This window comes from Gavialis gangeticus, unplaced genomic scaffold (genome assembly GCF_001723915.1).
Source record: "Gavialis gangeticus isolate Ggan-Ray unplaced genomic scaffold, GavGan_comp1, whole genome shotgun sequence".
Classification (NCBI taxonomy): Eukaryota; Metazoa; Chordata; order Crocodylia; family Gavialidae; genus Gavialis; species Gavialis gangeticus.
Window position 1 is genome coordinate 146,064,969 of NW_017729025.1, and position 25,152 is coordinate 146,090,120.

At 39.3% G+C, this 25,152-nt stretch overlaps 1 protein-coding gene and 1 long non-coding RNA gene across 2 annotated transcripts in view; one reads left to right on the plus strand and one right to left on the minus strand.

Annotated features, from left to right (window-relative positions):
- Positions 1 to 25,152, minus strand: part of KCNQ1 (potassium voltage-gated channel subfamily Q member 1) — a gene marked incomplete at its 5' end in the record, with an annotated part of 669,633 nt that overhangs the window by 234,791 nt on the left and 409,690 nt on the right. The window contains one exon of the mRNA XM_019519725.1: positions 5,256 to 5,331. Within this exon, the coding sequence (XP_019375270.1) occupies positions 5,256 to 5,331 (76 nt within the window). The remainder of the gene's footprint in view (positions 1 to 5,255; positions 5,332 to 25,152) is intronic.
- LOC109299164 overlaps positions 21,969 to 25,152 on the plus strand; it is a 12,418-nt gene continuing 9,234 nt past the window's right edge. The window contains exons 1-2 of the long non-coding RNA XR_002097785.1: positions 21,969 to 22,257; positions 22,733 to 22,830. This is a non-coding gene — a long non-coding RNA (uncharacterized LOC109299164). The remainder of the gene's footprint in view (positions 22,258 to 22,732; positions 22,831 to 25,152) is intronic.

Sequence of the window (25,152 nt, forward strand, 5' to 3'; positions counted from 1 at the left end):
GGGGGACGTGGGGGCGTGGGATGTGGGCGCAGCATTTCTCAGAGTGGGGGCTCTGCCCTGCTGCTGTTTGCCCAGCTGGGGTGGGGAGGGGGGCAGGATGCAGGCATGGCTCGCTCCAGGCAGAAGGGGACAAGCAGCAGCAGGGCACAGCCCCCACTCCCAGTGTTGCCACACTTGCCTTTCCATGCCGACTGGCAAGTGGTGGCAACATAGAGTCCCTGCTCCCAGCGCTGATGCAGGCATGCCAGCGCTGGGATTGGGGGCTTTGCCCTGCTGCCGCTTGCCCAGCCAGCATGCAAGAGGAGGCACGATGCAGGTGCGGCTCACTCCAGGCAGAAGGGAGCAAGCGGCATCAGGACATAGCTCCTGTGCCCGCATCAGCATTGGGAGCGGGGACTCTGCTCTACCGCCGCTTGCCAGCTCATGTGGGAGGGCATGGGATGCGGGCATGGCAGCTCTGGGAGTGGGGGCTATGCCCTGCTGCCACTTTCCCCCTTCTCTCCGGAGCGAACCTCCACACCCCCCACACCGGCTGAGCAAGTGGCAGCAGGGCACAGCCCCTGCTCCCCTCTCCGAGTGCTGCTGTGCCTGTATCCCACGCCCCGCTCGCCCTCCCCGAGTAACACGCTGCCCCACCCCAGCTGGGCAGCTTGTCCCGGCCCCAGCCCCAGCCCCAGCCCCAGCCCCAATCCCTCCATCCCCAACGTCTCTTCCCTCCCCTCTCCCCCAACCCCAACAGACTTACCAGCCAGAGGCAGCTGTGTCAGCTGCCTGTTTAATCTAAGCCCAACTCTCCGAAGCAGCATCAAATCTTTCATATTTGATTTGGCCGAATCAAATTGGGACAGTGATTCTAACCTGTGAATTGAATCACTGTCCTCCAAATCAGCTGAATCCAAAGAGAATACTTGCCGCTTCACATGGGCCTAGTACACATACATTTGGACTCAGGAGCTTAAAAGTAGTCATAACTGTAAAAGGATATACGTGTTTCATTATATCCATGAAATCATTACATAGAATATACCTAGGTCATACACTCTGCTTTTCAAGTCAATTATATGGTTAATACATTGGTTTGTACTAAAAATGGCTGATTTATTCCCATTGTGTGAGATTCATTTACATCAATAAAGAGAGCACAAAGCCCAAGATAAACAAGAAGCTCAGTCCCATTTAATTTTCCACTTGATACTACAGAATCTTTCCTACAGACAAATGCACTGTATGTAAGGGGTGCATATGATTTGTACTGACTTTGAATAAAGGATGAAATCTTTTCTACACAATTTTAGTAACGTCTTATTCTTTTACATATTATACTTATCTACTGGTAGTTCAATTGCTGTTTACTACATATGCATCTTTGCTCCATAGGTTTACTGCTCACATTCCCCTTTTTAAATGGCTATTTCCATTTATATAACAAAGTTAACCAGAAGTTATTGTTTTAACTGAGCAAGGTTTATTTGGTGATTTTTTTTTATTGGTCCAACTGCACATTCACAAATAAACTTTCTTGCTTCTCAGATATTTCCTGGGCCATTATGGCTACAGCACAGTTCTAACCCTACTACTTTTTTATTTGGTATTTAGTTTAGGCTATGCCTGTTTCTGCCTCAGACCAGCTGAAGAACATTTTATGCCCAAAAGCTTGTCTGACATTTCCCCCAACCATATAGTTTGTCTAAAGAAAGATATCGCCAAGCAAGCTGCACTCCCCTACACAAGTTTAAATAAGCCTATCGACTTTCTTAGAATAATAAATTCTCACTGTGGGATGGTTTGATTACATCAGTGGAAAGGTCATTAGTTTCTATTGAATTATAGCGGTGCCTACTATGGAACCTATAAACAAAGACTGTAATCCAAAATATCATTAAAATAGACAAACTCCTGCATTGTTAAAAATGAAGTGGCTCCCAGTGCAGTATTTAAGACCTTCAAAATTGCTATATAGTTTCTGTTTGGCTTCTAACTATGATTTTTAAACAGGAAGTGTTTGAAATTGGGCTCTGGCTGACACTTGTCCTGAGCAGTCCAACCATTCATAACTGACAGGTCTTTAAAAAAATTATCTATTTTATTTATAATTACATTTATGTAATTTTAAAAGATCTGTCAATCATCAGACACAAACACACACACACGATTGATCGATCAATCTATCTACATCATATATCCACCCAAAGTTAGGCAGGCAGATATATCCTGAGTTTACCAAGTAGTTTAAGAACCCTTCTGAATTGGAAACCATTTCAAATAAATATGAAGGATTTCCTCATTTTTTCAAAATAATGTTAATGGAGGCACCTGTTTCTTTCTCCACTCCCCCCACCCCCAACACTTTAAATTTGTAGGCAGTGGTCTTGCAAACATTTATGACCATGCTTAATTTATACACAAGTACTCTCATAATGCTCAGATGATTTTTTAAAAAATTTTTACAGGACTCAGATTTTCTATGCAAATCTAAATTTGGCAACAAACAGCCTCTTTTCACAAAAAAACTCATACATTCTGACAAAAGCCCAATTTTCTGTGTGGAAACAGTTGCTATGAATACCTGTCTTAATTCTAAGCAATTTTACCCCATTAGCCTTTAAGAATGTATACAATTTAATATTGCACTTATTTAGACATGCAATTATAATAGCTAATAGAAAATGTGCAGTCAATATCTGAAACGTATTTACCATAGAACAATGTACTACTCCCTTATGCACTTAACAGTTTACTCCCTTTCGGAAAAAGGAAACAGTAGATTTGAAACACACAGCCGAAAGCCAAATATCTATTTTCTTCCAGTTCAGGGAAAGGTCTTCACAAAAACCCAACTGATTAAATTTCCCTTGAACTTGATGTAAGTCACTTAAGAGCTTCTAATTTTTTTACCTTAGTTTTCATCTTTACTTTGAGCTTTTTTGAAAATCCACTCCTAACAGTGTGATCAGAAATTATTCAGAAACTTTAGCTAACATCCAGAAAATATTATAGGAGGATTCTGCCTCTGTCAGAAAAGAAATCTTATCATTAGCACACAGGACACAGGACAGCACACAGCACAGCACACAGGACACAGGACAGGTCTACAGGTATATTACATGTAGGCATAGATGCAGATCTTCTAGTTCATTGTGAACAGGAAATACTAATAGTTCAAGGATAATTTAAAATGTTGGGGAGAAATAAGAGGCATTCCAGTAATGAGATTTGGGTAGATGGCCTACTCCATGTTTCTCTGGAAATGAGACCACATACAACAGAACTGAAAAGCCAGATTAGTAAAGTGGTACCAAGTACAAGTAAATTTTAAGTATGAAGTAAATAGTCCCATTCTATTCAGTCAAAAGCTCTCTCAGCTTCTATCAAGTCATCTGCCACATGGGAATTGAGTTTATTTGCCAGGTGATAATGTTGCACACAGTGTTCAGGTGTTTGTAAAATCTGTTTTTGACAAGTCCCACTTGGGAGATATATATAATGCATGGAACTATTGTTTCCTAGTAACTGCATTAATGTGGCAAATATTTTGTACCCAAATTTGAGAGCAATGCTCCAGTAATTAGTTCAGACCAAGGGATCACAATCACATTTTAGAATAAGGATAAACAGTTTTATATAAAATTGGCCAAATGTAGGTAGTTTGTATATAGGAACAGTAAGAGGCATATCCCTGGAGCCAGAACAGGCTGCCTTTCTGGCCCAACACATCAGGCACATGGGTAATTGTTGGGTAAAGCTGGGAGGTAGAGTGCTAACAAAACTCTATCATGCTTATAAATCTCAGAGGTGAAACCAGAACTCAGGTTTTGTGGTTGTAAGAGAGGAAAATCTCACTATAATGGTATTGTAAGAGTCCCTAACAATTGTTGACCCACTTCTCTCTATTTTCCAATAATGTCTTCTCTCTTTCAAATATTTACAGGAAAGATAATCACGCACTCATTACATACCAAATGGATAAAAATAAAAATAAAGGATGGATTATTAATTCTAATGCTTAAGTCACTTTTGAAAATGGATTTATATTAGGGATTGGCAACCTACGACCCACTGGCTGGATCCAACCAATGGAGTAAATTTATCCAGGCAGTGAAGCCCAGATATCAGCCGTGGGGCGGGGCTTCTGCAGCAAAAGGGGATTCATAGACATAGCAATGGCTGACCTGGAAATGTTGGCTCACCATGAAACGAATGGCATTATTTGGACCAGCTGCTCCTGAAGGTTACTGAACCTTTATTTATGTGCTTAACTCTCTTGGGCACTTTTGTTATTTCTACTTTTTGTGTCAATAGGCTTGAACTCTTGATTTATTAGTAATTTAAATGGATTAGTCATTAATTAATTAGACTAGGAAGTTCATTTAAGAGAGTTAATTTATAACATCTCAGGATCTGGGCCCATATTAAAGGAGATTTGCAAAAGTGTCAGTGGAATGTAAAAACACCAAACCCATTTCCTTGCATTAGGAAACTGTCAATGCAAGCTACATTGATATATGTATAGTTTCAATCAATTAGAGTATTGACAGAGATTTCCACTGAGTTATCTCTAAACAGATTTAAAAAACACACACCTTTGAAAATAGTGCAGGTGCAATTTTTTAAGTAGACCATGCAAAAGCTAATGAGCTGCACTTAAATGTTATCAATTCCTCAATGCCAGCTAGTGACATGATAAGGGGGAAATGTGTTCATATGGGTTCCTGGAGTAGAGAAAACATTATGTTACGAACTCTGAAGAGAGTTTCCTACCTGTGCAGATGGGGCAAGGGAAAGGAAGCAGAAACCTTCCAGTATGCTAACCAATTTCCATCCAGCTTCTTATCAGGACTTCATTAACATTGAATATGAGATAGAAACAAGGTTAAAGTAGTATTTTAATCTCTAAAACCACTGAGTCAGCATGACAGTAACATACAACTCAGAATTAATGAAGACATGCGAGAATGTTTGCATTGCAAGAGGGAGACGAAGATAACAGAAGGTGAAAGGTCAAGTCCATTAGCAGAAAATAACATTTTAATTCAGGCTGCATTTCAGGAGTTTAGCCTATTCCCAGTGTGTCCACAGTTGACTAACCTGCTGCTAAACAACCACCTTATTCAAGGAAGAAGAGAATAGTGGGTGTAACTCACAATTACTAAAATGAATTGTGCTAGTCTCCCTTTTCTTAAGCTTATAAAAGGAACAATAAACTCGATGAATAAAAGGGTTTTTTTTAGAAAACTCACCCTCTATTCACAACTCACCTGAAATTTTTTCTTTGCCACAAAATACTGCATCCTACGTATCACCTTAATGGCAGCACGGTGGTGTTCTCGCAGCCTGTGGGAAAAACGAGAAGGGTGAGCCAGGTGAAAGAGAGCATCTCCAGCCAGATAATAACAATAACAACTTTCAGTAAGTGCTTCAGAAACAAGTGAATGTTTATGCAAGAAGCAACAATTCCCACTGTGGACACAACACACCATTATTTTGGCCAAAAAGAAAATGAAAAAAAAGAGAGACTGTTAAAACCTGGAACTTAATCTTTACGATTTATGTTAAGACTGAGTGTACTTCACAATGTTAAGTGGTGACCATATGAATCCCTTCCTATGTCAGGTAACACCCCCCCAGCCCCTCATTGTTTTTGCTATCTTTCCTTCGAAAAAGCCCAGCGACAAACTTTTAGAGAATTGTCTCTCAGGTTTCCATATGTACTTCAATGCCCTGTTCCATTTACAAATGCTCCACTGCTGTAGCCTATTGTATAACATTTTTGCCCAAACACCTTGCAAAGTTTTTCTCCACTTGCATGGATTTATCCTTCAATTCTCTCTCTCTTAAGGACTCTGGAGTGATTAACTGCAAGGGAATGAATACAATACATACATTTATAACTACAATAGTTGTAAATGTTTCATACACCAGCAGTTGTCCCAAAACAAAACCATAAATTAATATAAAGAACAACCAAAATAATCCAGATAGCCTTTAACAGGAAAAAGCCACTAACCAGAAACAGAATCAAGAAAAAGTTTGTTGCTGAGTAGTTCACAATAACTGACTACTGTAAACTATTTAATTTTCAAAACACAGTGTATTAAATACTATACTTTGTTATCTTGTATAATTCATTAGGAACTGGTTTTTCAGTATAGTTTTCATTTTTTAAAAACATTTATAAAATGATAATCTTTTCCTTATAGTTATAATAAGACTTGTAGTGATGATTATGTGTGCTAATTCATTCTTAAGGCAAACAATCTTAATCTTGTAAAGGCCCATTTGATTGGAATTAATGTAGTTTCTTCTCCATTTAAAATACATCAGTTAACAATAAATCATTGAATTTTCTTCCTAGAAGAGTTCAATGCTTTTAGTAGCAACTAACAAATGAAGACAGAGCAGAGTTGGTCTTCCTTAAGATTTTTCCAAAAGCATTATCTTTGTAACTTATTATCGGTAACAATGATGATTATTTACTTATACTGATGCAGGCTTCAGCTGCTACTGTGCAGTGTTGTCCTGACTGTATTGAGTTGACAGCCTTCCTATCCTTTATGAGATGGGAACATCACATAAAGATCCTTTGCATGTTTGGGTTTCTTGCATAGTACAACTCAACACTATTAGCCAAACCTCTTGAGTCACATAAGCACTTTTCTTGGAGCATCTAAAAAATGTCCTTGGGGCATGTTTCCTCTGGTCAAAGCTTTCCATTGTGAAAATGATGAAACTACTTTGTGGGCAATTATAGTTCTACTTTTGTAAACTCATTCAGTAAAAAACAGCATTCCTTGAGGAAAACAACATCCTTTTCTGCCTGCAAAAACAGCCTCATTTTCATTTAAAAAAAATCAGAATGAAGAATTCCACTGTTTCAGATATAACAATTCTCATGCAGGGTGTGGGGGCATCCTGGGATACTGCCAAATCCTTTGAAGGGTGAGGTACGAAGAGAAAATCAGATAACCTAAGCAGATATATGCAGGCTCATACTTGTCCCTGCCTAAACATTTTCCTAGGCCCACTGCCTAGTCCATCTGTAAGAAGGTAAGCACTTCTAATATGTATATTAGTTTTTGGAATTGGGTGCTCATTTCACAAAAGTGATGGAGGCGTAACTTGAGTACAAAAAGCTTGAGTACCACACACCAGAGAACATCATTTATTTTAAAGTCCTGGTGCAAGTCTTCTCTACAAGTTACTGTGTGAGGTAAGGCAAGGTTTTTGGGTAGATGTGATAGCTTTTATTAGACCAACTAAATAGTTGGATAAAAGTCCCTGCTTGCTAAGAACATTTTCTCAACTATTTACTTGGTCTAATTAAATAAAAGCTATCACATCTACCCAAAGAACCTTGTCTGCCTATGTCCTTAGACCAACATAGCTACAACCAACAACCCTGTTACGTGAGGTAAGGAGCTTTTATTTAGCTAGATACCAAGACATTAACCTTTGAAAACCATGCTTTTGGGGTATATTTCTGCAGCTGGATCTGTCTGCATATGCAGACCCTTGCTCCTTTCTGATACCCTGTTAGTCTCTCTCAGTGAAGTTTTATACAGGTGCAGATGACTTTGCTCATTCCAGGGGGGAACATGGTTCAAGAGAATAGGAACAGAAGTGCAGTCCTCTCAGCTGGAACAGAAGTTTCATTGGGATAACTCCCAGGGAATGGATGTACCTAACTGAAAGTGAATAAATCTTATGTTGTCTTACATATCCATCCTTCAGGTCATTATTTTGGCATCTATGTGCCTTGCAATTCCTGCTTAATCAGAAAGTCATTGTTTTTTAACTCTACTTGTTAGGTTTCATTTAAGTGCCACTGGTCGCGTGATTTTTACCTTGATATTAAATAAGCATAGGTGTGAAAGTCTGAACTGTACTATAAACATATTAGTAGCCAAAAAAATTATATGAAAAAACAATGGCAGTAAAATACTTTGGTGTGATTTTGTTTTGTACTTGATTTAATTTGGGATCTTCTCTTCAAGCATGTTAGATTTTAGACATGTACACACAACTGCCAATAATGTCAATGGAATCATCAAGCTTCTCTAAGATAATTTATCTCATAAATGAGACAGTCATCAATTAGAATAATAAAGTATCCATTGTGGATCTCCATTACATGATACTAGATGGTTTTCCAAAGCAACCACTTCAATCAATCTTTTCCCTCCACCTTATTCTTCACACCAGGACTCCAACAGCACCGCCCCCTGCACCCAAGCCCCCCTGCCAATTCACCCACCACTTTTTATTGCTAATACTGACAATGTTAATTCTGCATACAAGGCTCTGCTTATTCCCAGAAATTAAATACTTCTGTAATGAAAGAAGGGAATAAGGAATTTAATTAGTAGCCAAGGTTATGATACACACTTGTTTGATCTTTTGTGCAAACTAGTAACTTTAGTAAATTCTGAGTTTAAACATTAACTGGTACAATTTGTTTGTATGACCATTTGCGACACATCTCTGATCTCTAGACAGACAGCTGGTGTATTATCATGTCTATAATGCATTAGGTCCTCTTAGAATTGCACATCTGCCACCTAGCCATACAACCCTTTATCATTCTCAAAGTAGGGTTTTCATTAATACATCTCAGGGCACAAGGAGCAATGAAAAATTTTGAAAGTGCTTCTTGATATAGGTAGCAACATTCCTTCACTGCCTGTGGGCCAGGTTCTGCAAGTGGGCTGGAAATGGCTGATGGAGAACTCTTTTTATGCAAGGGAAATTCCCCATGGACAGAAAACAGAAGTAATTTTACCTCCTTCCTCACATCTTGTGCAAAAGGTTCACAGGCGATGTGGGGTTGCAGAGATCAGATCTGCCATGCGACTGTCCACAGCTGCGTGGTTCCTCAGGCCAGTGACAAAGTGGGACTCCCCTGAACACCATGACTACCTTATGCTAGGGCTGGGATTATGTGATGATGAGTAGTAGCCGCTACTGGGGGCTGTACGCTTTTGAAAGCCTTCTAATTTCATTTTAGTCTCTAAAGGAAGTGGGGTAGACTTAAAATTCTAGCCTTCCGATGTTATGGGATTGGATTTAGCCAGCTTTGGCAAAGAGTTAATTAATGAATATACCATGGGTAGGTCAGAGAGCAGGAAAGGCAAGATTGAAAAAAGATTCAGAGTTATTTAATATTTTTTGCAAGCCAGTAACAAACAACACACACACACACACACACACACACACTTGCCTTTCATTAAGATATTTACAGAAAGCCATGCATTAAGGTTAGGTGTTGTGTGGCACTATTAGGAAACACATGGCCATCGCTGAAGAGACTTGCATTTGTTTTTGCCCAATAACCAGTGGACACAGTTGACACATTATCTTAAAACAAGCTGAAGAGGATGTTATGTCTGTAAAATCCAGACTGAGCTTCAAGTAACATCTCAGTTGCATCTTGCTGAAGAGAAGTCAGGTAAACTTTTAGTTTACTTTAGTGCAGGGCAGGCAGTGATGGTGGCGGCACTACTGGGAGGGGTGACTATGGGGAGCTACGGGGAATTTTGGGGTGGCTATAGCCCCCCCAAGCCCCTTCCCCCAGTGCCACCCCTGCTGGCAGGGCATGCAGCAGGGCGGGGAGCTGCTTTGAAGCCCAGCTGCAATCTTGCGGCGGTGACAGCATGGTACAGAGCCAGGGCAGGGCCGTGATCTGCAGCCTGCCTGCCCCAGGCAGGGCTGTGCAGGCAGCGGGCCATGGCTCTGCCCTGGTTCCGAACTATGTTGTCACCACTGCAAGGAGCCAGGGAAGAGCTGCGATCTGCTGCTGTTTTGCCCACCCCTGCCTTAGACCAACACAGCTACAACCAACTATCCTTTATTCACCTGTGTTACTTTTCTGGATCTGAATAATTTCATAGACTGTAGCTGACCAGATTGAATTTTCCTGGGGACTACTCACATATGCAGAGCTAAATACATGGCAGGATTCAGCCTCAGATTATTTATACCCCCTGCATAGATTAACTTACTCTAGGTATGTGTATCCAAGGGCACAGTGGTAGCTTAAATAAATGAAAAAGTTAAAAGAATATAACAATAAAATGGTCCAGTATTCTATGCCAGACTGATTCTTCTCTTTTTTTCCCTGTTATGTAAGGCATGTTACAACTCTGCATATTTAAAAAACAAAACAAAACAAATGAATAGTTCATCCATGTCTGAACAGAGCTGACAATTTACACAACATCTATATGCAGGGAATATGATACTGGAAAGCAAGTGCACAACAGGCACACTTGTTATTCTTTAAAAGGATTTATGCTTATCAGGGAAAACCATGTGTGCATTTTGCTGTGATAGATCAGAATCAGTTTACCCACTAAATGCCTTGACAAATAGTTGATGAATAACAAGTTACACCAGATTCAGTCATGTCAATTTGACTGTAATCCTTTAAATGTAGTGGAAGCACAGCTGCATTCAATAATGTACATTCTTACGCTCACAAAGACAGTGCACAGATTGCATGAGATTTCCAGTGGGCTTTAATTCACGGAATGGAGCTCTGGAATAGGCAGTGAAACCCTATGTCAATGGGAATTATGCTTCTGCATTGACTGGGGTAGGGTATTATAATCCCTTGGTAGCTGACATCAATACTGGGTCAGGAGGCCCAATGGATTAACACAAACCAAGACCATTTATATTCTGACACCTACAAAAAAGGGTTTTTATTTATATTCATAAACATTTTATAAATACCCAACAGATAATATATAGGTCCATTTGCATATTTGACCTCAGTGATTCTTTTTAGAAAGGCATTCCCTAACATTTTAATGCATTTATGAAGGTATATCCTAGCTTGCAGTCCTATGTTCACAAAGGGTCATGGTGAACCGAATTAAATTTCATAGGTGCAGGCAACTTGCTGCAGATTCAGGATCTTAGAATCTCAAGATGAATTATGGTTAAAAAGTTGCACCTAAATGAACTGAGCATGTATAGAAAGTTGGGGATGGATGTACTCCAAGAAGAAAATACCATATTTTCAAAAAGGAAAAAAAAATATCGTCAGTTTATAGCATGGAAAGCGTTATTTTGTTTTTAAAATCACTTGCTAGGGAATTATTTAGTGTTTTTTAATTGACCATTAGGAATAACTTTATCCTAATTACAATATGCAAAATTCACATGCTGAATTCAGTGATCCATAATTCACTGCATGCTTAATGAATCACAGTTAACTACAGACCTATGGTAACTAGCTTTCAGAAAGAATATCTCAATAAATTGGTACAATGTATGTAATTTTCAACATTTCAGAAAAGATTTCCTTTCCCTATTATGTCTATTTAAAATATTCTGATCGCCATATACACCCAGAAAAAAAAGCAGGAAATTCCAAATTTGAAGTCCACAATCCATCCTTAGCTCACGTCAATGTCATTCCTATGTTTGTTTTTTCATAACTGTAGGCTATGGGATGGATCACCAGCCTAAACTTTGGATTTCCTGCCTCTTGTTGATTTGTGTCATTGTCTTCAGGATCTGTGTACATCTTGCCTACAATATTCTCCAATATTAGATTTTGCTCATAAAAGTGGTACAACAAATTCCAGTGGCAGCAAATACCATCTTTAAAAAAAATCTTCATTTTTAAATAAATCCTTTAATAACTGCATTCAATATCCATTCATTTGCTTGCTTCAGGAAAGTTTTCCAATATAATGATTTAGTATTAAGGTAGATATTAAAGCACTGAAAGAAAAGGTGGTGCTGATTTCCTATTGATATTGTCTGTATTTTTGTTCACTTGTAAAACCTTTCAGTATCAGAACCACAATGTTTGCCACAGCCTTTCCAAGGTACACAGAGACTGATATTATCTGAGTTTAAAGGTCAACATTGTCTATTCAGAATTAGTTTTCTTTGAGACTTCAACATTAGCAGGAGAGTCGCAGATTTATAATATCTTGTACAAAATACTCATTTTTCAATAAATCTAGCAGAGCTGAAGTCAAGCTCAGTTTTCAAGCATATTTAAATTCTCTGCAGTCTTCTTGGATTTCTGACTTAAGACACAGCTAAAGTACTGAGAATGAAGGCTGTAGTTGGTTGGCTTGAAGTTTTTGGCACGAGTCATTATTTAGACTTGAACTTTATCTTTAACACATCAGATTTTAATAACACACTTTGCAAGTGAACTGGAATATATTTTCCACATAGGCACTGAAAATTGTTCGTTGTAACAGAAACTGGTGGAAGAGATTTAGAATAACTACATTAAGCCATTTCATTAGTGCACTGAAGTCTAATGAAATCTTTCATCATTTGTTCTCTAGAGGCTTTTGGTATAGAATTTGCTATAGGCCAAGGTTATTCTTGTCTTTTCACACATTCTGTCATCCCCTGCCCATTATAATCCATGAAGTCTCTCATTATGGAGTAATGTTTTAAATGTTATGGGTTGAAATGGATTATGTTGCATCTACATGTATTCTATGTAACAGGAAATGATTGACCACAGTATCAGAAAGTGAAATCAGAGTCATTGGCTATTGAAAACATACTACCCAGCTTCCTTTTCTTTCTCTCTCTCTTTTTTTTGATCAGTGTTGGATCTTGGAAATCCAAGTTTACTTCCAATGTACTTCTGTAAGCATTCTTATGATGTGTTTACTAAGAGCTCTTGACAAAAGAACCTCACCCATAAGCAATTCATAAAAACATCTTGGGGACGTATTATTGAAAGCTGCCTTCAAGTGCTAACAAAAATACAATGACACTATTAGGACAGTATGGATCCAAAAATCAGGTTTGGTGAAAACAACCTCTGCCAAGCTTAACATTAATAGAAGTGTTTTCATAATATTTTCAGACTTGTAGAAACTGTTTATTTTTATAGGAACAGCATTCCTTTCTAGCATTTGTAACCCAAACATCCTAGCCGCCTGGTAATCTGTGATTAGAAACTGACTATAAACACAATTAAACTGATTAGTCTATTCGTTCCCTGATAGCCACACTCAGTTAGATGCAGAAAATAAATAAAGAGCGCAAGTGGTGACAAGTAATTGATTTTTTAATTCTTTCAGTTACAATAATTTAAAGGTCTTCTTAGTAATTAAAGCTGGACAACTAATTCTGTTATGAATATTGCATGTACCTAATTTGGCTTTTTATCTGTAAATTACCTGTGACCAGCTTTTAGTTTTGTCCAATATAAGTATTCATCTAAATTCCAATTAATTCAACATAATCACTAACATTATTTCTGTGAAGAATTCCAGGTGAGTAGTTTGTATATGCCTAGTTTATTGTGAGCAGCTGATGTTAGAAATGAGTTAGTTTGATTAGACCAGTGGTGCTCAACCTTTTGGCCCAGGTGAATGGTGTGCGGCCAGTCCACTGGCTAGACTGAGCCCTGCTTGCCAGGATTGGGGCTTGGGGACTGGCACTGCCCCCTCCCTGGCCTGCATGCTGGCATTAGTTCCCAGGGCCTGGCACTACCCCTCCCACTTTGGAATAGGCCCTAGAGACCCAACGTTGCCCCCTCCTCCCCTTGCATCTTGGGACTGGGTCCTGGGGACCTGGTGCTGATTATGTTAAAAAATCAAGTGCCAGTTATTTTAGGAGTTGAATGTTCAAGTTTCAAGTCTGAGGCTATTCAAAAGTTGGGCAAAGGCTTGCATAAAATAAATTATTCTGATAAATGTTCTCAACCACAGGCTTTTCACTCTGCTCCCCACATCACTCCCCCCACCACTTTTGCCCCTCAAATGTCCCTCTACATCACAACCCACCCTAAAGTTCTTTGGCTGCAATTCATTGCCTCCTTGCTAAACAAAACAGAGGTCCTCTTTCAGACTCATTGCTGAGGTCCCTCATTGCTCAGTAATGTCCAAAACATTAAATTTAGAATGTAAAATATTTCAAAATCAAGCTGAAAGCACCAAGTGATACTTAAAAGTTTCATAATATGTGAAAGACACTTCAGTAAAATGTATTGAAGTTTCTTTCACATAAAATGAACCTTTTTAAAACAGCCTACCAATAATTAATAAGTAGCATGTTAAAATTAGCCTAGCTTATTTGCTGTTCCTACATTAGATCTTTTATGTACAATGAAGAACATACGACTATTTCAGTTCTGACAAGATGAAAATACTAGTTAAAGTCACATACAGCAAGGAACCAAACTGTTGAGATTAAATGGATGGAACATCAGTGATTTCAGTGGGCTTTCTACCTCATTATACTTGTAGAGACTGTGGCCTTCACTATTAACATTTGGCCTGGAAATCTGGTGACAGCAGTCATACAGCATGAGTGGATCTAGAGGATATGGAACATGCTGTTGCACCTCTACTTCAACTGTGGACACATGCATATTGAGCTCTTTGAGTTCACTGGCTTGTCAGTGCAGCTCTAGAACCACAGGGGTTGAACGCTAGGGCTATGTGAAGCTTCAGGTGCTGATTCAATTCAGAGGAGATTTGGCCCGAATTGAATTGGGAGACCAATAAAAAGGTCTGAATAAATTTGAAACTCTCCAAATTGATTTGGAAAAGATTTGGAGAGCTTCGGAGATTCAGGTCGTCCCCAAGCTATCTACTCCAGCCAAGCAGGGAGATGTGCTCTAGAGCCCCTCGACTTCTGGCCTGAGCCACTGCAGGCATGTGGCGGCATTTCTGGAATCAAAAGTGAATGTCTGTTCATTTGCTCATTGGCTCAATCTACACAGTTTAGATTAACATGAGAAGACTGAACTGATTCAGCCTCAGGCTTTTTGTCCATCTGTACTTACCCTAAGGGAATAGAAAGTGAGCATCAGGGAAAGTAAAATTACAGGCACCAGTATAAAAGGAAGTAACACTCTCTTCCATGCCCATATTTTGTCCTTTTTGATTAATGTTCCTTCTCCATTTATCACCATGGCTGCTGCCTTTGAATGTCAAGCTGGTATAAGTTACACTACTCCACTATTTATATGTACCCAACCTGCAGCTTACACCATGAACTGGCTTTTTGCTAAATTTGCCTCAGAGATTTCCAGGAGCATTTTTGTTTAAAACTTCAGTTGCACAGCTGAAAATAACTCTCAGATATGCACTGTATACATTAACAACTGAAACCAAGTGCACAAAGCAATACTGATCTTCTCCCCATGAAAAAGGCTTGTTAAGAGGCCTCTGACGTTTGATATTGCAGCGTGCAGTGTAGTTTATTTTTACCATATTATTTAACACACTGCGTCCCACTTGGGAATTTAGACTCGTCATACAATGCTACTTTCAGTAAAATCTTAGTTAACCTTTCTTGCTTCAAGACAAAAGAAAGAAATCTTTATTAAATCAGCAGCTCTCACTGGGGATTCATGGCAGATCAAAACAATGCTGCATATCACCACTTATTAAATTGCACATAATGGCTCCAGCCAGAGCCTCCTTCAATTTTCTTTTTTCCACCAAATAATATATACATTTTAAATAGTGGCAAATGGAAAGGCAAAGAGACGTCTTACTTCACACAAGTCAGTCACTGGTTTGGGGCCAGATTCCCTGGTACATTTTGCTGCTTTCTGCCACTCTGACTAGGCAAAGCAGCTGAAAAACAGATCATATCCCAGAAGTTCTGGACAAATGAAACTATGCACAGTTACAACCGATAAAATAAACCAGCTTTGCTGTTACAGTGACAGAAGTTAAAGGAGAAAAATAAAAATCTCTCTAAAAGGAAATGATCATCATCTTGAATGGCCACATCTACTAGGAAAAAAAATACCAATAAAGTATTTCAGTGGTTTTCAGCTTTCTCCATTTTGTATTATAAAATGAAGATTCAACACTTCTCCTATTTAAGCACAGAAAAAGGAAAGTGGATGCAACTCCACTAAAGCCCTAGTCTGTGAACTCATGTGCTATTTCATGGCTGTAAGTACTTATCTATCTTGGGGAGTCGAAGTGGGGGAAGAGAGGTGGAGAAACCACATACAGAAAACAAAATCTCTCTCACTTTACACCTTACGTAATGTCGGAGGTCAGCAGGATTCCACAGGTGGCTAGGTCAACCCAAATATTGGCCCACTGTCTCTATCAGGGTTTTGAATGCAATTTATACAGAGTGATATATAAGCATGTGCTTACAGCTGCACTTTTTAGTGAGAGTCTCCTCAAAAATAAAGCAGCATAAAAAACAAAGGGTTTTGCTTCAGTTTATAGAATCTGTGATTAAAAGTCTCCGTGTTCCAAGTCTTTGTTGGATAGGATTGGAACACAGAGACTTTTACTTCCCTTTATAGTATTCGCTTCAATACTATCATGAGCACAAAAGACAGTTCAAAATTTAACTCAAAACTGCAACTTTTACAACTGGAAGCATTCTCAAAGATTTGTTGTTTTACAATGGTGGAGAAACACATGGGATTTTAACTTGTGGAGAACAGCCTTTCCCTATAAATCACAGAGTAATCCGAAACCTAGAAACAACACAGGGGCTACATTTATGGATTTAAAACAGATGAAGAACAAACTTGCTCTTAACCCTTTCCCCATAATTTCTTCCATGTACAAAATGAAAACTAATACATATGATCTGTATAGAAATTAACATGGTAAAAAAAAAATTTGAAGTCAATACAATCCTGAAACCATCTAAAACCTCAGCTGTTGGACTAGCTTCCCTTAGGATACAAGTAAAGGATTGTCCTAATGTAGGGTATTGTAAAATAGTTAAAGCATAATCCACTATTCGGACTGTTCTTTCATCAACTTTTATTTAAGCAGTTTATCTTGTTGAGATTAGGATCTCTTTTATAAAGAAAGACCTGGCAAATGTAGGCCTCTGGTTTTGAATGTCAGACCATATTTCACTGGGAAAGCTCTAACTAGCACCCTGTCGTCTAACCAGGAGGTTATAAACTACTTAAATCAGGCAAAAGGAGAATGAATACTAACAAATTAACAATATTTTCTCCAAATACATTTGTAACAGGACAAAGAAAATACAAGGACAACTCATTTATTTTATTTTCTGGCCTTTATGTATCCTGGTGTTTATTTTGCATTTCATTGGGTCCTTTCCTCTGACCAGAGGCCCTTTACCCAAGGAAAAACAACCTAAAATAAATTGGATTGAAATATCAATGCAAAGAGACTTCATGTGGTAAGTGTGGTCAGGGAGGGGCTCAGCCCCCACTCACATACATTCATTTCTAGGTATAATCAGGTGGTGAAAAGTAAAAATGGGCCAGCATGGAAGTAAAATGCCACTTCAAGTTAAGCCTCTGCACCAACAAAACTATCCTCTGGGGAATAAGGAAACTTTAACCAGCTGACCTAATGCTTGAGAAAGGGCACTTGAAAAGGAGAAGAATAAGAAAGATAAAGTGAAAAAAAATGGCTTATTCTAATATAACTCATTCCAAGTATACAATGCTCACTAGTTGTAAGCAAACCTTTATCCCTTTATTGGCCCCCATTCAGGAAAGCTTACTGTGCTATAGTCCATCTTGGTTGATTAAAATAGTTAAACACCTGTTAATGTGCTTTCCTGAAAAGGTTCCAACCTAGAAAAAGAAATTGCTAAAAAGAAGAGAGATGTTCACTTACATCTCTCTGAAAAGTAGTAGAAAATACCTTAACATATTCTAAAAGCATCGTGCAGGGTAATGTACATTAGCATTTGTTACTGTCTGTCATTGCATTGCCCAAAGAAGCCAGTCATAACAGAAGGTCCATGCAGAGATAGTTGAAGTACACACACAGACCCAGATGTGGTTCAGCCTCAGAGATTATCCAGCCTATAGCAACTGTGGTCTTTTGAGATAGTTTTGTAAAATGGGTATATTTTGTAATGTTATATTTAATATATTCAAGGGAAGTGAAACTCAAATCAGTTGGCTAAAAAAATTAAACATTTGTGTAACAAAAAATACTTCAGGAGGTTTTGGAGCTCGTATAAAAAAATCATCATAAAATTTATTAGGGATAAGTTCAAACTAAAACCTTGGATCTACAAACAATCAGATTTTAGGGAAATCAAGTTTCAGTACCAAAAATGTAATCACTGGTCTAATCTCTGACAATGCAAGGTCAACTCCAAGTTCTAAACACCCTCAAAATAGTGTCTGAAAAAGTTCAGATCCAGATCTCCAATCGCAGCACTTGGGCCCAATAGACCACATTTTCATAAGGCACCTAGGCTAAGGACAGAAGTTACACATAAACTGGTTCAAGTCATCAGAAACTGGTTTAAGCCTGTAACAGAACACAAGCTCAGTGCACATAAACCAGTTTCAAACTGCCTGACACTGGTTTAAAATAAGCCTGGTTGAATGCAATATCAGACTTAACGGATTTGGGTCAAACCATTTTATGAAATGCCTGTCCCAGACCCCTTCCTGGTTCAAGCTAATTTATAGTCCCCCAGCATCTCAACAATGTTTCCAGCCCTGAGATGTGCTCTGCTGTGCTGTCTGTTTGAGCAAAGAAGGGTTTAAGGGGAAAGGGAGAGGGGGAAAGGCAGGGGCTGCTCCCCCACCTCTCCCCCACCCAGCAAACCCTGGCTGAGGTCTGGGGTCAGGGAGGGACCGTTAAATCCACCATCCCCCAAGTATAGAGCTGCCCTGCTGCTAAACTTACTGAAACTTACTGCTGCCTGAGGCTGTGAACTACAAATCCCAGAGGCACCTGGCAGCAGGAAGAAGTGATGTGCAACCTTGCAGTGTCCTGATGCTGCAATTCTGGACTGCAAATCACAGAGACTCTGGGGCCAGCAGGAAGAGGAAGTGAACACACAGCCCATCCTGGCTATGTGCCAGAAATTCATGCTATAGCGCCCCCTGGCTTCTGGCCTCAGCCATTAAAGGCATGTGGCTGCATTTCCTGAATGGAAAGTGAATGTCTGTCCAGTTGTTTCTCAGTTTAATCTCTGCAGCTTAGACTAACCTGCAAAGACTGAATCAATTCAGCCTTGGGCTTTTTGACTGCCTGTACTTAGCTCTAAAGTTGCAAGTAAATGTTTACTGGGAATTACAAAGCTGCCTAACTAGTTAGGTTAGGAATTAGGCACTCAAGTACTTTAAAAAAATTCAGTGGGAACTTAAATTCCAGGGTAAATCTAGCCCATCATAGTTCTAATAATTAAAGCTTAAAACAGTGACAATGTGAATGTGAGATAATCAGCAGCTTATTTACAACAGCCATTTAATAAAGTGAAATGTTCATTTAGATCATAGTTAGCAAATTGGGTGTGTTACATAGTCATAGTCCTCCTCTTCTGTATTCATCCTGTTCCAATTGTAATGGCCTGTCAAGAACCAAACTTGCAATTCTAAATCCCTGATTTTGCAAAAACTTATTTGGGCATATGAGGAACTTTTATGCATGACTAGTTTATTAAAACTGAAGTGTAGTACTGAAGTGTACAGAGATATACGTGTGCTGAAAATACTGTAGAAGCAGGTTTTAAATCTGCATTCAGAAGTCTTTTAGGGTGGCAACAAATTATTCACCTGAGCAAAATTTCAGATATAAGTTTACAGATTCAATCAATAATCCTTTTGACAAATTTCTCCCAAACATCTAAGCTTACTTTTGAGACATAATAGTTGAAGAACATGCTGTGTTACTGTAAAATAACAGAGAAAGCTTTATGAGCTGATATGGTGGAGAAATTAACCGGATAGGGCTAAGAATTCTGGTATGAGAATTCCAATTCTTTCCATGGCTTCAAAGCACAAACCAGTTCAAGCAATGTATTATATGGCCTAGTTGTTCCCTAGCAAGTTAAGTGCAGAAAATTGAATGCATTTTAATTACTCACAAATTGAATGCTTCCCAGTAATGAATTCAGTATACCTATATCTCTTAAGATAAGTTCTTCATAGCAAAGCATTTTATGATGGTTTGATGCTGTAGACTACATATCATGAATACTCCTGTCTCCACTTCACACTATACATCTCACTTATTTCTTCCAAATGAACATCCATTATGATGTTACCTGTCACCTACACTCAGCTCATCTTTCTTCCCTACCTTCAATTTTCTCTTTCTTCCTGTCAGAAATTGCTCTTTTCTACTAGCCCCTCTTTTTGCCCAATGATGATCTTCTATCCTATTAGTTGATGCCCCTTGTGCCTCCTCTCATCTCCTCCTTTACTCCTCTTCTTCACCTTACATTGTACTCTGGCCCCAGCACAATGATCACATCACAAACACTCCTTCTTACTGCAAACATCACACTCTTACGCAGTTATTGGATGCTTTAGGCTCCCCATCTTAAAAAATTAACCTTCGACTCCACATGTCTTTCCCTCACTTTACAGAATGCATGGTCTGGAGGTTCTCACCTGTAATCTTAGCTCTAATCTTAGATTTACCAACCTTCTATTGTTTATTAGCAGTGTGCAACGTGGGCCCTATTCAATTCAGATTCAGATTTGGCCTGAATGACAGATAGTGATCAATTCGTTGATTTGGATCACTGTCCCTGATTTGATTTGGCCAAATCCAAATCTAAAGATTCAATGTTGATTCAGAGGATCAGGGATTCAGTCATAGACACAGCTTTAAATGTTTTTTCTACATACCTCAAGGTACCAGCATGGCTTGTGAATGCTGTGATCCTGGGGTCATCCCACAGGACTGCAGCCCCCCCCCCCCAATGTGCTTAGCAGTGAACCCAGAAGCACTTCCAGTCCACTTCTGGGTCCACCAGGAAGCACACTGGGCTCCCCCACCCCAGCTCAGCAATCGGCCATGGGGGGACCCTAGGTGCCCCCCTCAGAGCCAGAAGGCACCAGTCGCCAAGCTGGGGCATGGGGGAGCCCCCCAGGGTGCTCCCTGGCAGACCCAGAAGTGGACCAGAAGTGCTTCTGGTCCATTTCCGGGTCTGCTGCCAAGTGTGCTGGGGACCCCCCTCCCCCTGCATTTCTGTGGGACAATGCTTCCCAACATTCACAAGCGGCCTGTAACCTAGAGGTATGTAGAAAAAACTTTTAAAGCTGTGTCTATGTCTGAATCTTCAAATCTTTCTGAAACCCTAAAAATCAATTTGGAGAGATTTGATTTGATTCAGAAAGATTAAAGGGTCCTCTGATTCAATTCGGATTCAGAGATTCGGCCACTGAATCGGGCCAAATCTCCATTGAATCAAATCAGGGACCGAAGCTTCGCACAGCCCTATTATTTATACTCCACTGAAACTGTTCTCAGAAGGTCCCAATTACTTCTTCCTTGTCAAATATCACACTGGTATGCCTTCCTTATCATCCTCCTCGATGATTCTACAAGTTTGACTCCATTTTCTAAATACTGGTCTCCCTGGCTTTCATTACTGTCCTTTCCTGTTTCTCCTGTAGCCTCTCTCCCCAACAGCTTCTTCAGCACATCTTTTGGTGGATCCAATTCATCCCCTACTTTAGTTTTCTATGGTGATCCTTCAGGGTTCTTACCTTGTTCCCCATCTCTTCATCCATACTTCGTTTCATTGCAAATCCTGGGACTGCCCCCCACAAGCAAACCCTGGCTGGGGTCCAGAACCATGGAGGAGTTTTAAACCCCACTTCCCCAGCTCAGTGCACTGGCCCTGGCCCCAGGCATGACCACACCCTTGCTCTCAGCTGTGTGCATGTGCTTTGGTAGACTTGATGCTGCTGAGGGGCTGGAGCCTTTGCAACGTGCCTGTCCCTTTAACGTAGGGGAACGCTGCCATCTGATAACCCCAGATAACCTGTCTGCACTTTACCAGCTATACTCTGTCACCAGGTCAATATTCCCCCTTCCCCCCACCTACCTGTCTCACACCCACTGTCTCCCCATTTCCTCTGATCCTCACTGCCATGCATTTGCTTTTTCACAGACCTGCATTTTGCATATTGCCTTCTATTCTACCCAGGACAGCACACAAGCACCAGCAGACTCTATGCCTGAAAAAGGATATTTGTGCCTGAAAGCTTGCAAAGAACAATTTTTCAAACTATTCAGTTGGTCTAATAAAAGATATCACATCTACCCAAAGAACCAAAGCTGCTTCTCACACTCTGCCTCTGTGGGCAGACACAAGGCACTGTGATCTGACTGTTTGATGCCAGTTCAAGTGACAATAGAGACAGAGAGCTGAGACAGAACAGGAAAGAGGAAACCTGCTGCAAAAGAGATGAATGAGGGCAGAGAAAAGACTAAGTAACACTGTAGAAGGGAATACCTTTGAGGGGGAGAATATTTAAAGGGAAAACGTTTAGCTGGATGGAACATAAGATACAGTGAACTATTTTCTCTGAATGTGAGTAATGAGTCTAATTTGTTACTCTAGCTAGCGGGAAAGTTCAGGGTTTGCCACTCGAGTGGAGAGCTGGGTTTCCTACCCCCACCCCCTTGTTAGCCAATCCTCATGGCTCTGGCTAGGGAGCAGAGGGGCAGGGCCAGGCTTGCTCTGCTTGAGCAGACAGCCCAGCCCAGCCCAGCCCAGCCCGGGGTTGCAAAGCACCCTGGGATGCTGGAAGACTGTGATTCAACTTGAACCAGGAAGGGGTCTGGGACAGAACTTTCATAAACCAGTTTGATCCAAATCAGTTAAGGCTGATTCTACATTCAACTAGGTTCATCTTAAACCAGTGTCAGTCATTTTGAAACTGGTTTACATGCACTGAGCTTCTGTTCTGTTACATATTTAAACCAGTTTCTAATCACTTAACGCAGTTTACGTGTAACTTCTGTCTCTAGTCTCAGTGTTTAATATTCACTTCCTTTAATTGCAGGGCTTAAATCACAACATTCTCTTGAATGGATATCTTGAATGGATAACTTCACAATAAGTTTACATACAGCAACAGGTCTATCTGCACCTGATCTGAAGGTGTGTCTTTGTTCTGCTTTGAGTGCAAATTCAAGCACAGCTGAGCTTTCTTTTTTTTCTTATTGCAACTTTCAACATTGTCCTCTTTTAAGAAGATGTGTGTGTGTATGTGTACGCACTTAGAGATAAATTAGCAGAGTATCAAGAAGTGTATGTATGCACTGACAGATAAATTGGCAGAGTAAAAATAGGCAAAATATATGTTTGGTTACATAATTAAGCCGTCAAGTTGCCTGTGTTTTTAGGCAAGTTTATTTTACTTTTTGAAAGGGAAAGAAATTCTTGAAGTGTTCTGTTCCTCACAGGAGACTTTTGAACTGCTATCTTCCTAAACAAAGATTAACACAGAGCCTTAGGAGGATAATATGTATGCAGTAAGGTCCAAGAAAGCACTTAAGTACATGCATAAATACTTTCCTGAATTTGGGACCAAGTAGATGATCTTGTGATGCATATGTTGAAAAAGGATTGGAGTGGATTAAAACAATAAATTCAGTCTAAGATAGACAGCACTGAAGTATGCACTAATAAGTATTCCAGGCAATGAATGCCAAAGCTGAAGCCAGCTCTTTAGAGTACAAAGAACTGTTTTAAGAGCTATATTGCTTTTTTCTTTCTTATCTAGGACATTTGACATTAGGATACAGTTAGCAGTTTATGTAAACAGTTATCAACTCCTGTGTCAAAAGCCAATATTTTGCTTTACATTTACATTGCTACCTTGTTGGCCACTACGGGTCTGATCAGTTCTGACCCATTCTATTACAGGTTAAACCAAATGTATGGATACGCTTTAATATTTTTTGTCATAATAGCTTTTTACAGTATAAAATGGGTGGAACAAAATGGTTTACAGCAAATATATGTGCTGATTCTTTTCAACGCAATGCTGCATACATTCTTAAATAAATGTGGAATTTAACTTCATTTGATGTAAATGCATAGACCACAAAAGCATATTCATATTTTGCTGTGCAGAGACTCCTAGCAGCTTTAACTAGCAATCAGAATGGTTTCCTTTATGTGCATACCCTTCCTGGGTTATTGTAGGCCTCTTTTACTGAGCTGCTGTTTCGTTGCTTGTTCATTTGAAGTGTGCTGAAATGCTTGCCTTGAAATGCATTAAAGAAATGCATTAGGGTTGTTGGTTGTAGCCATGTTGGTCTAAGGACATAGGCAGACAAGGTTCTTTGGGAAAATGTGATGCATGACATTTTGCAAATGAGGACAAAACTTTTGATGCAATATTTTAAATTTGTATATGTTTAAGTCCACCAAGTATTACACCAATATGAGACAGCATTTCCATTTAAGGATAACATCTACTGTGTTACATCCTCAGTTACTAGAAAAGTCTTAAAGTAAGATATGGAGAATATGAACAGATTAAACAATTCCACTGATTTAAAAAGAGGAAGGATTTACCTCATATCACCTGATCCACTCTAGCATTTGTTTGTCTGCAGTATCCTGTGGTAAGTGGAAGCTAAACTGGACAGTTTAACCCTGAATAAAACAATTGCTAGGTTATCATGGCTTAGCTTCAACTTACTGAGGAAGAAAGTAGACAGATAAGCTAATCATGTTAAATCAACCTGATGTGCAGTAAGTCTCACTCCTTCCCCCCTTTTATTAACTTTATTAATAACTCCAATTTATCAAAAACACATATTTGACAAATAAAGTTACATCCAATCCCCTAAATAATAAAGACAGATATCTATCTTCCATCAACAGTGCCACCTTAACTCAAGTCAAAGTCCACAGCAGTCTTGTGTTGTTTTCTCTCTCTTCCTTTCAGTCTTTGACAGTCCCTTTACATTTCTGTCAAATGTTAAGCTTTCATGCTTCTTCATCTCTATATAATCATTCACCCCTCTTTTTTCCCTAGAATTCTGCATAACACAAATCTCAGTATCTTCTACTCATCTCTGTTTTTAAATTTAAAATTTATTCCAAATTTGTTCTCAAGTGTTATCTCATAGAGCAACTCAAAGCTCTTGGGTCAGAGGCAATATCTTTTACCAACTAAATAGCAGAAAAACAATTCCTTTCTTTGCAAGCTTTTGGGCATGTACACTCTTCACCAGGCTGAGGAGAATCCAAAAATTGTATAAGTCTTCCTAGGTAGAAAATAAACTCCATTCTACACAGGGGAAGTAGAGGCTACAAGTGTATTCCCCTGGGAATCTTGTACTTTCCTCCAATATTCAAAAAAGTTTCTCAAATGTTCTGGTTTAGAGGCAGGAGATGATTTTTATTTTTATTTTTTTGTTAAAGCAAATTCCAAATAATTCCACCAAATTTACAGTAAGTACTGTA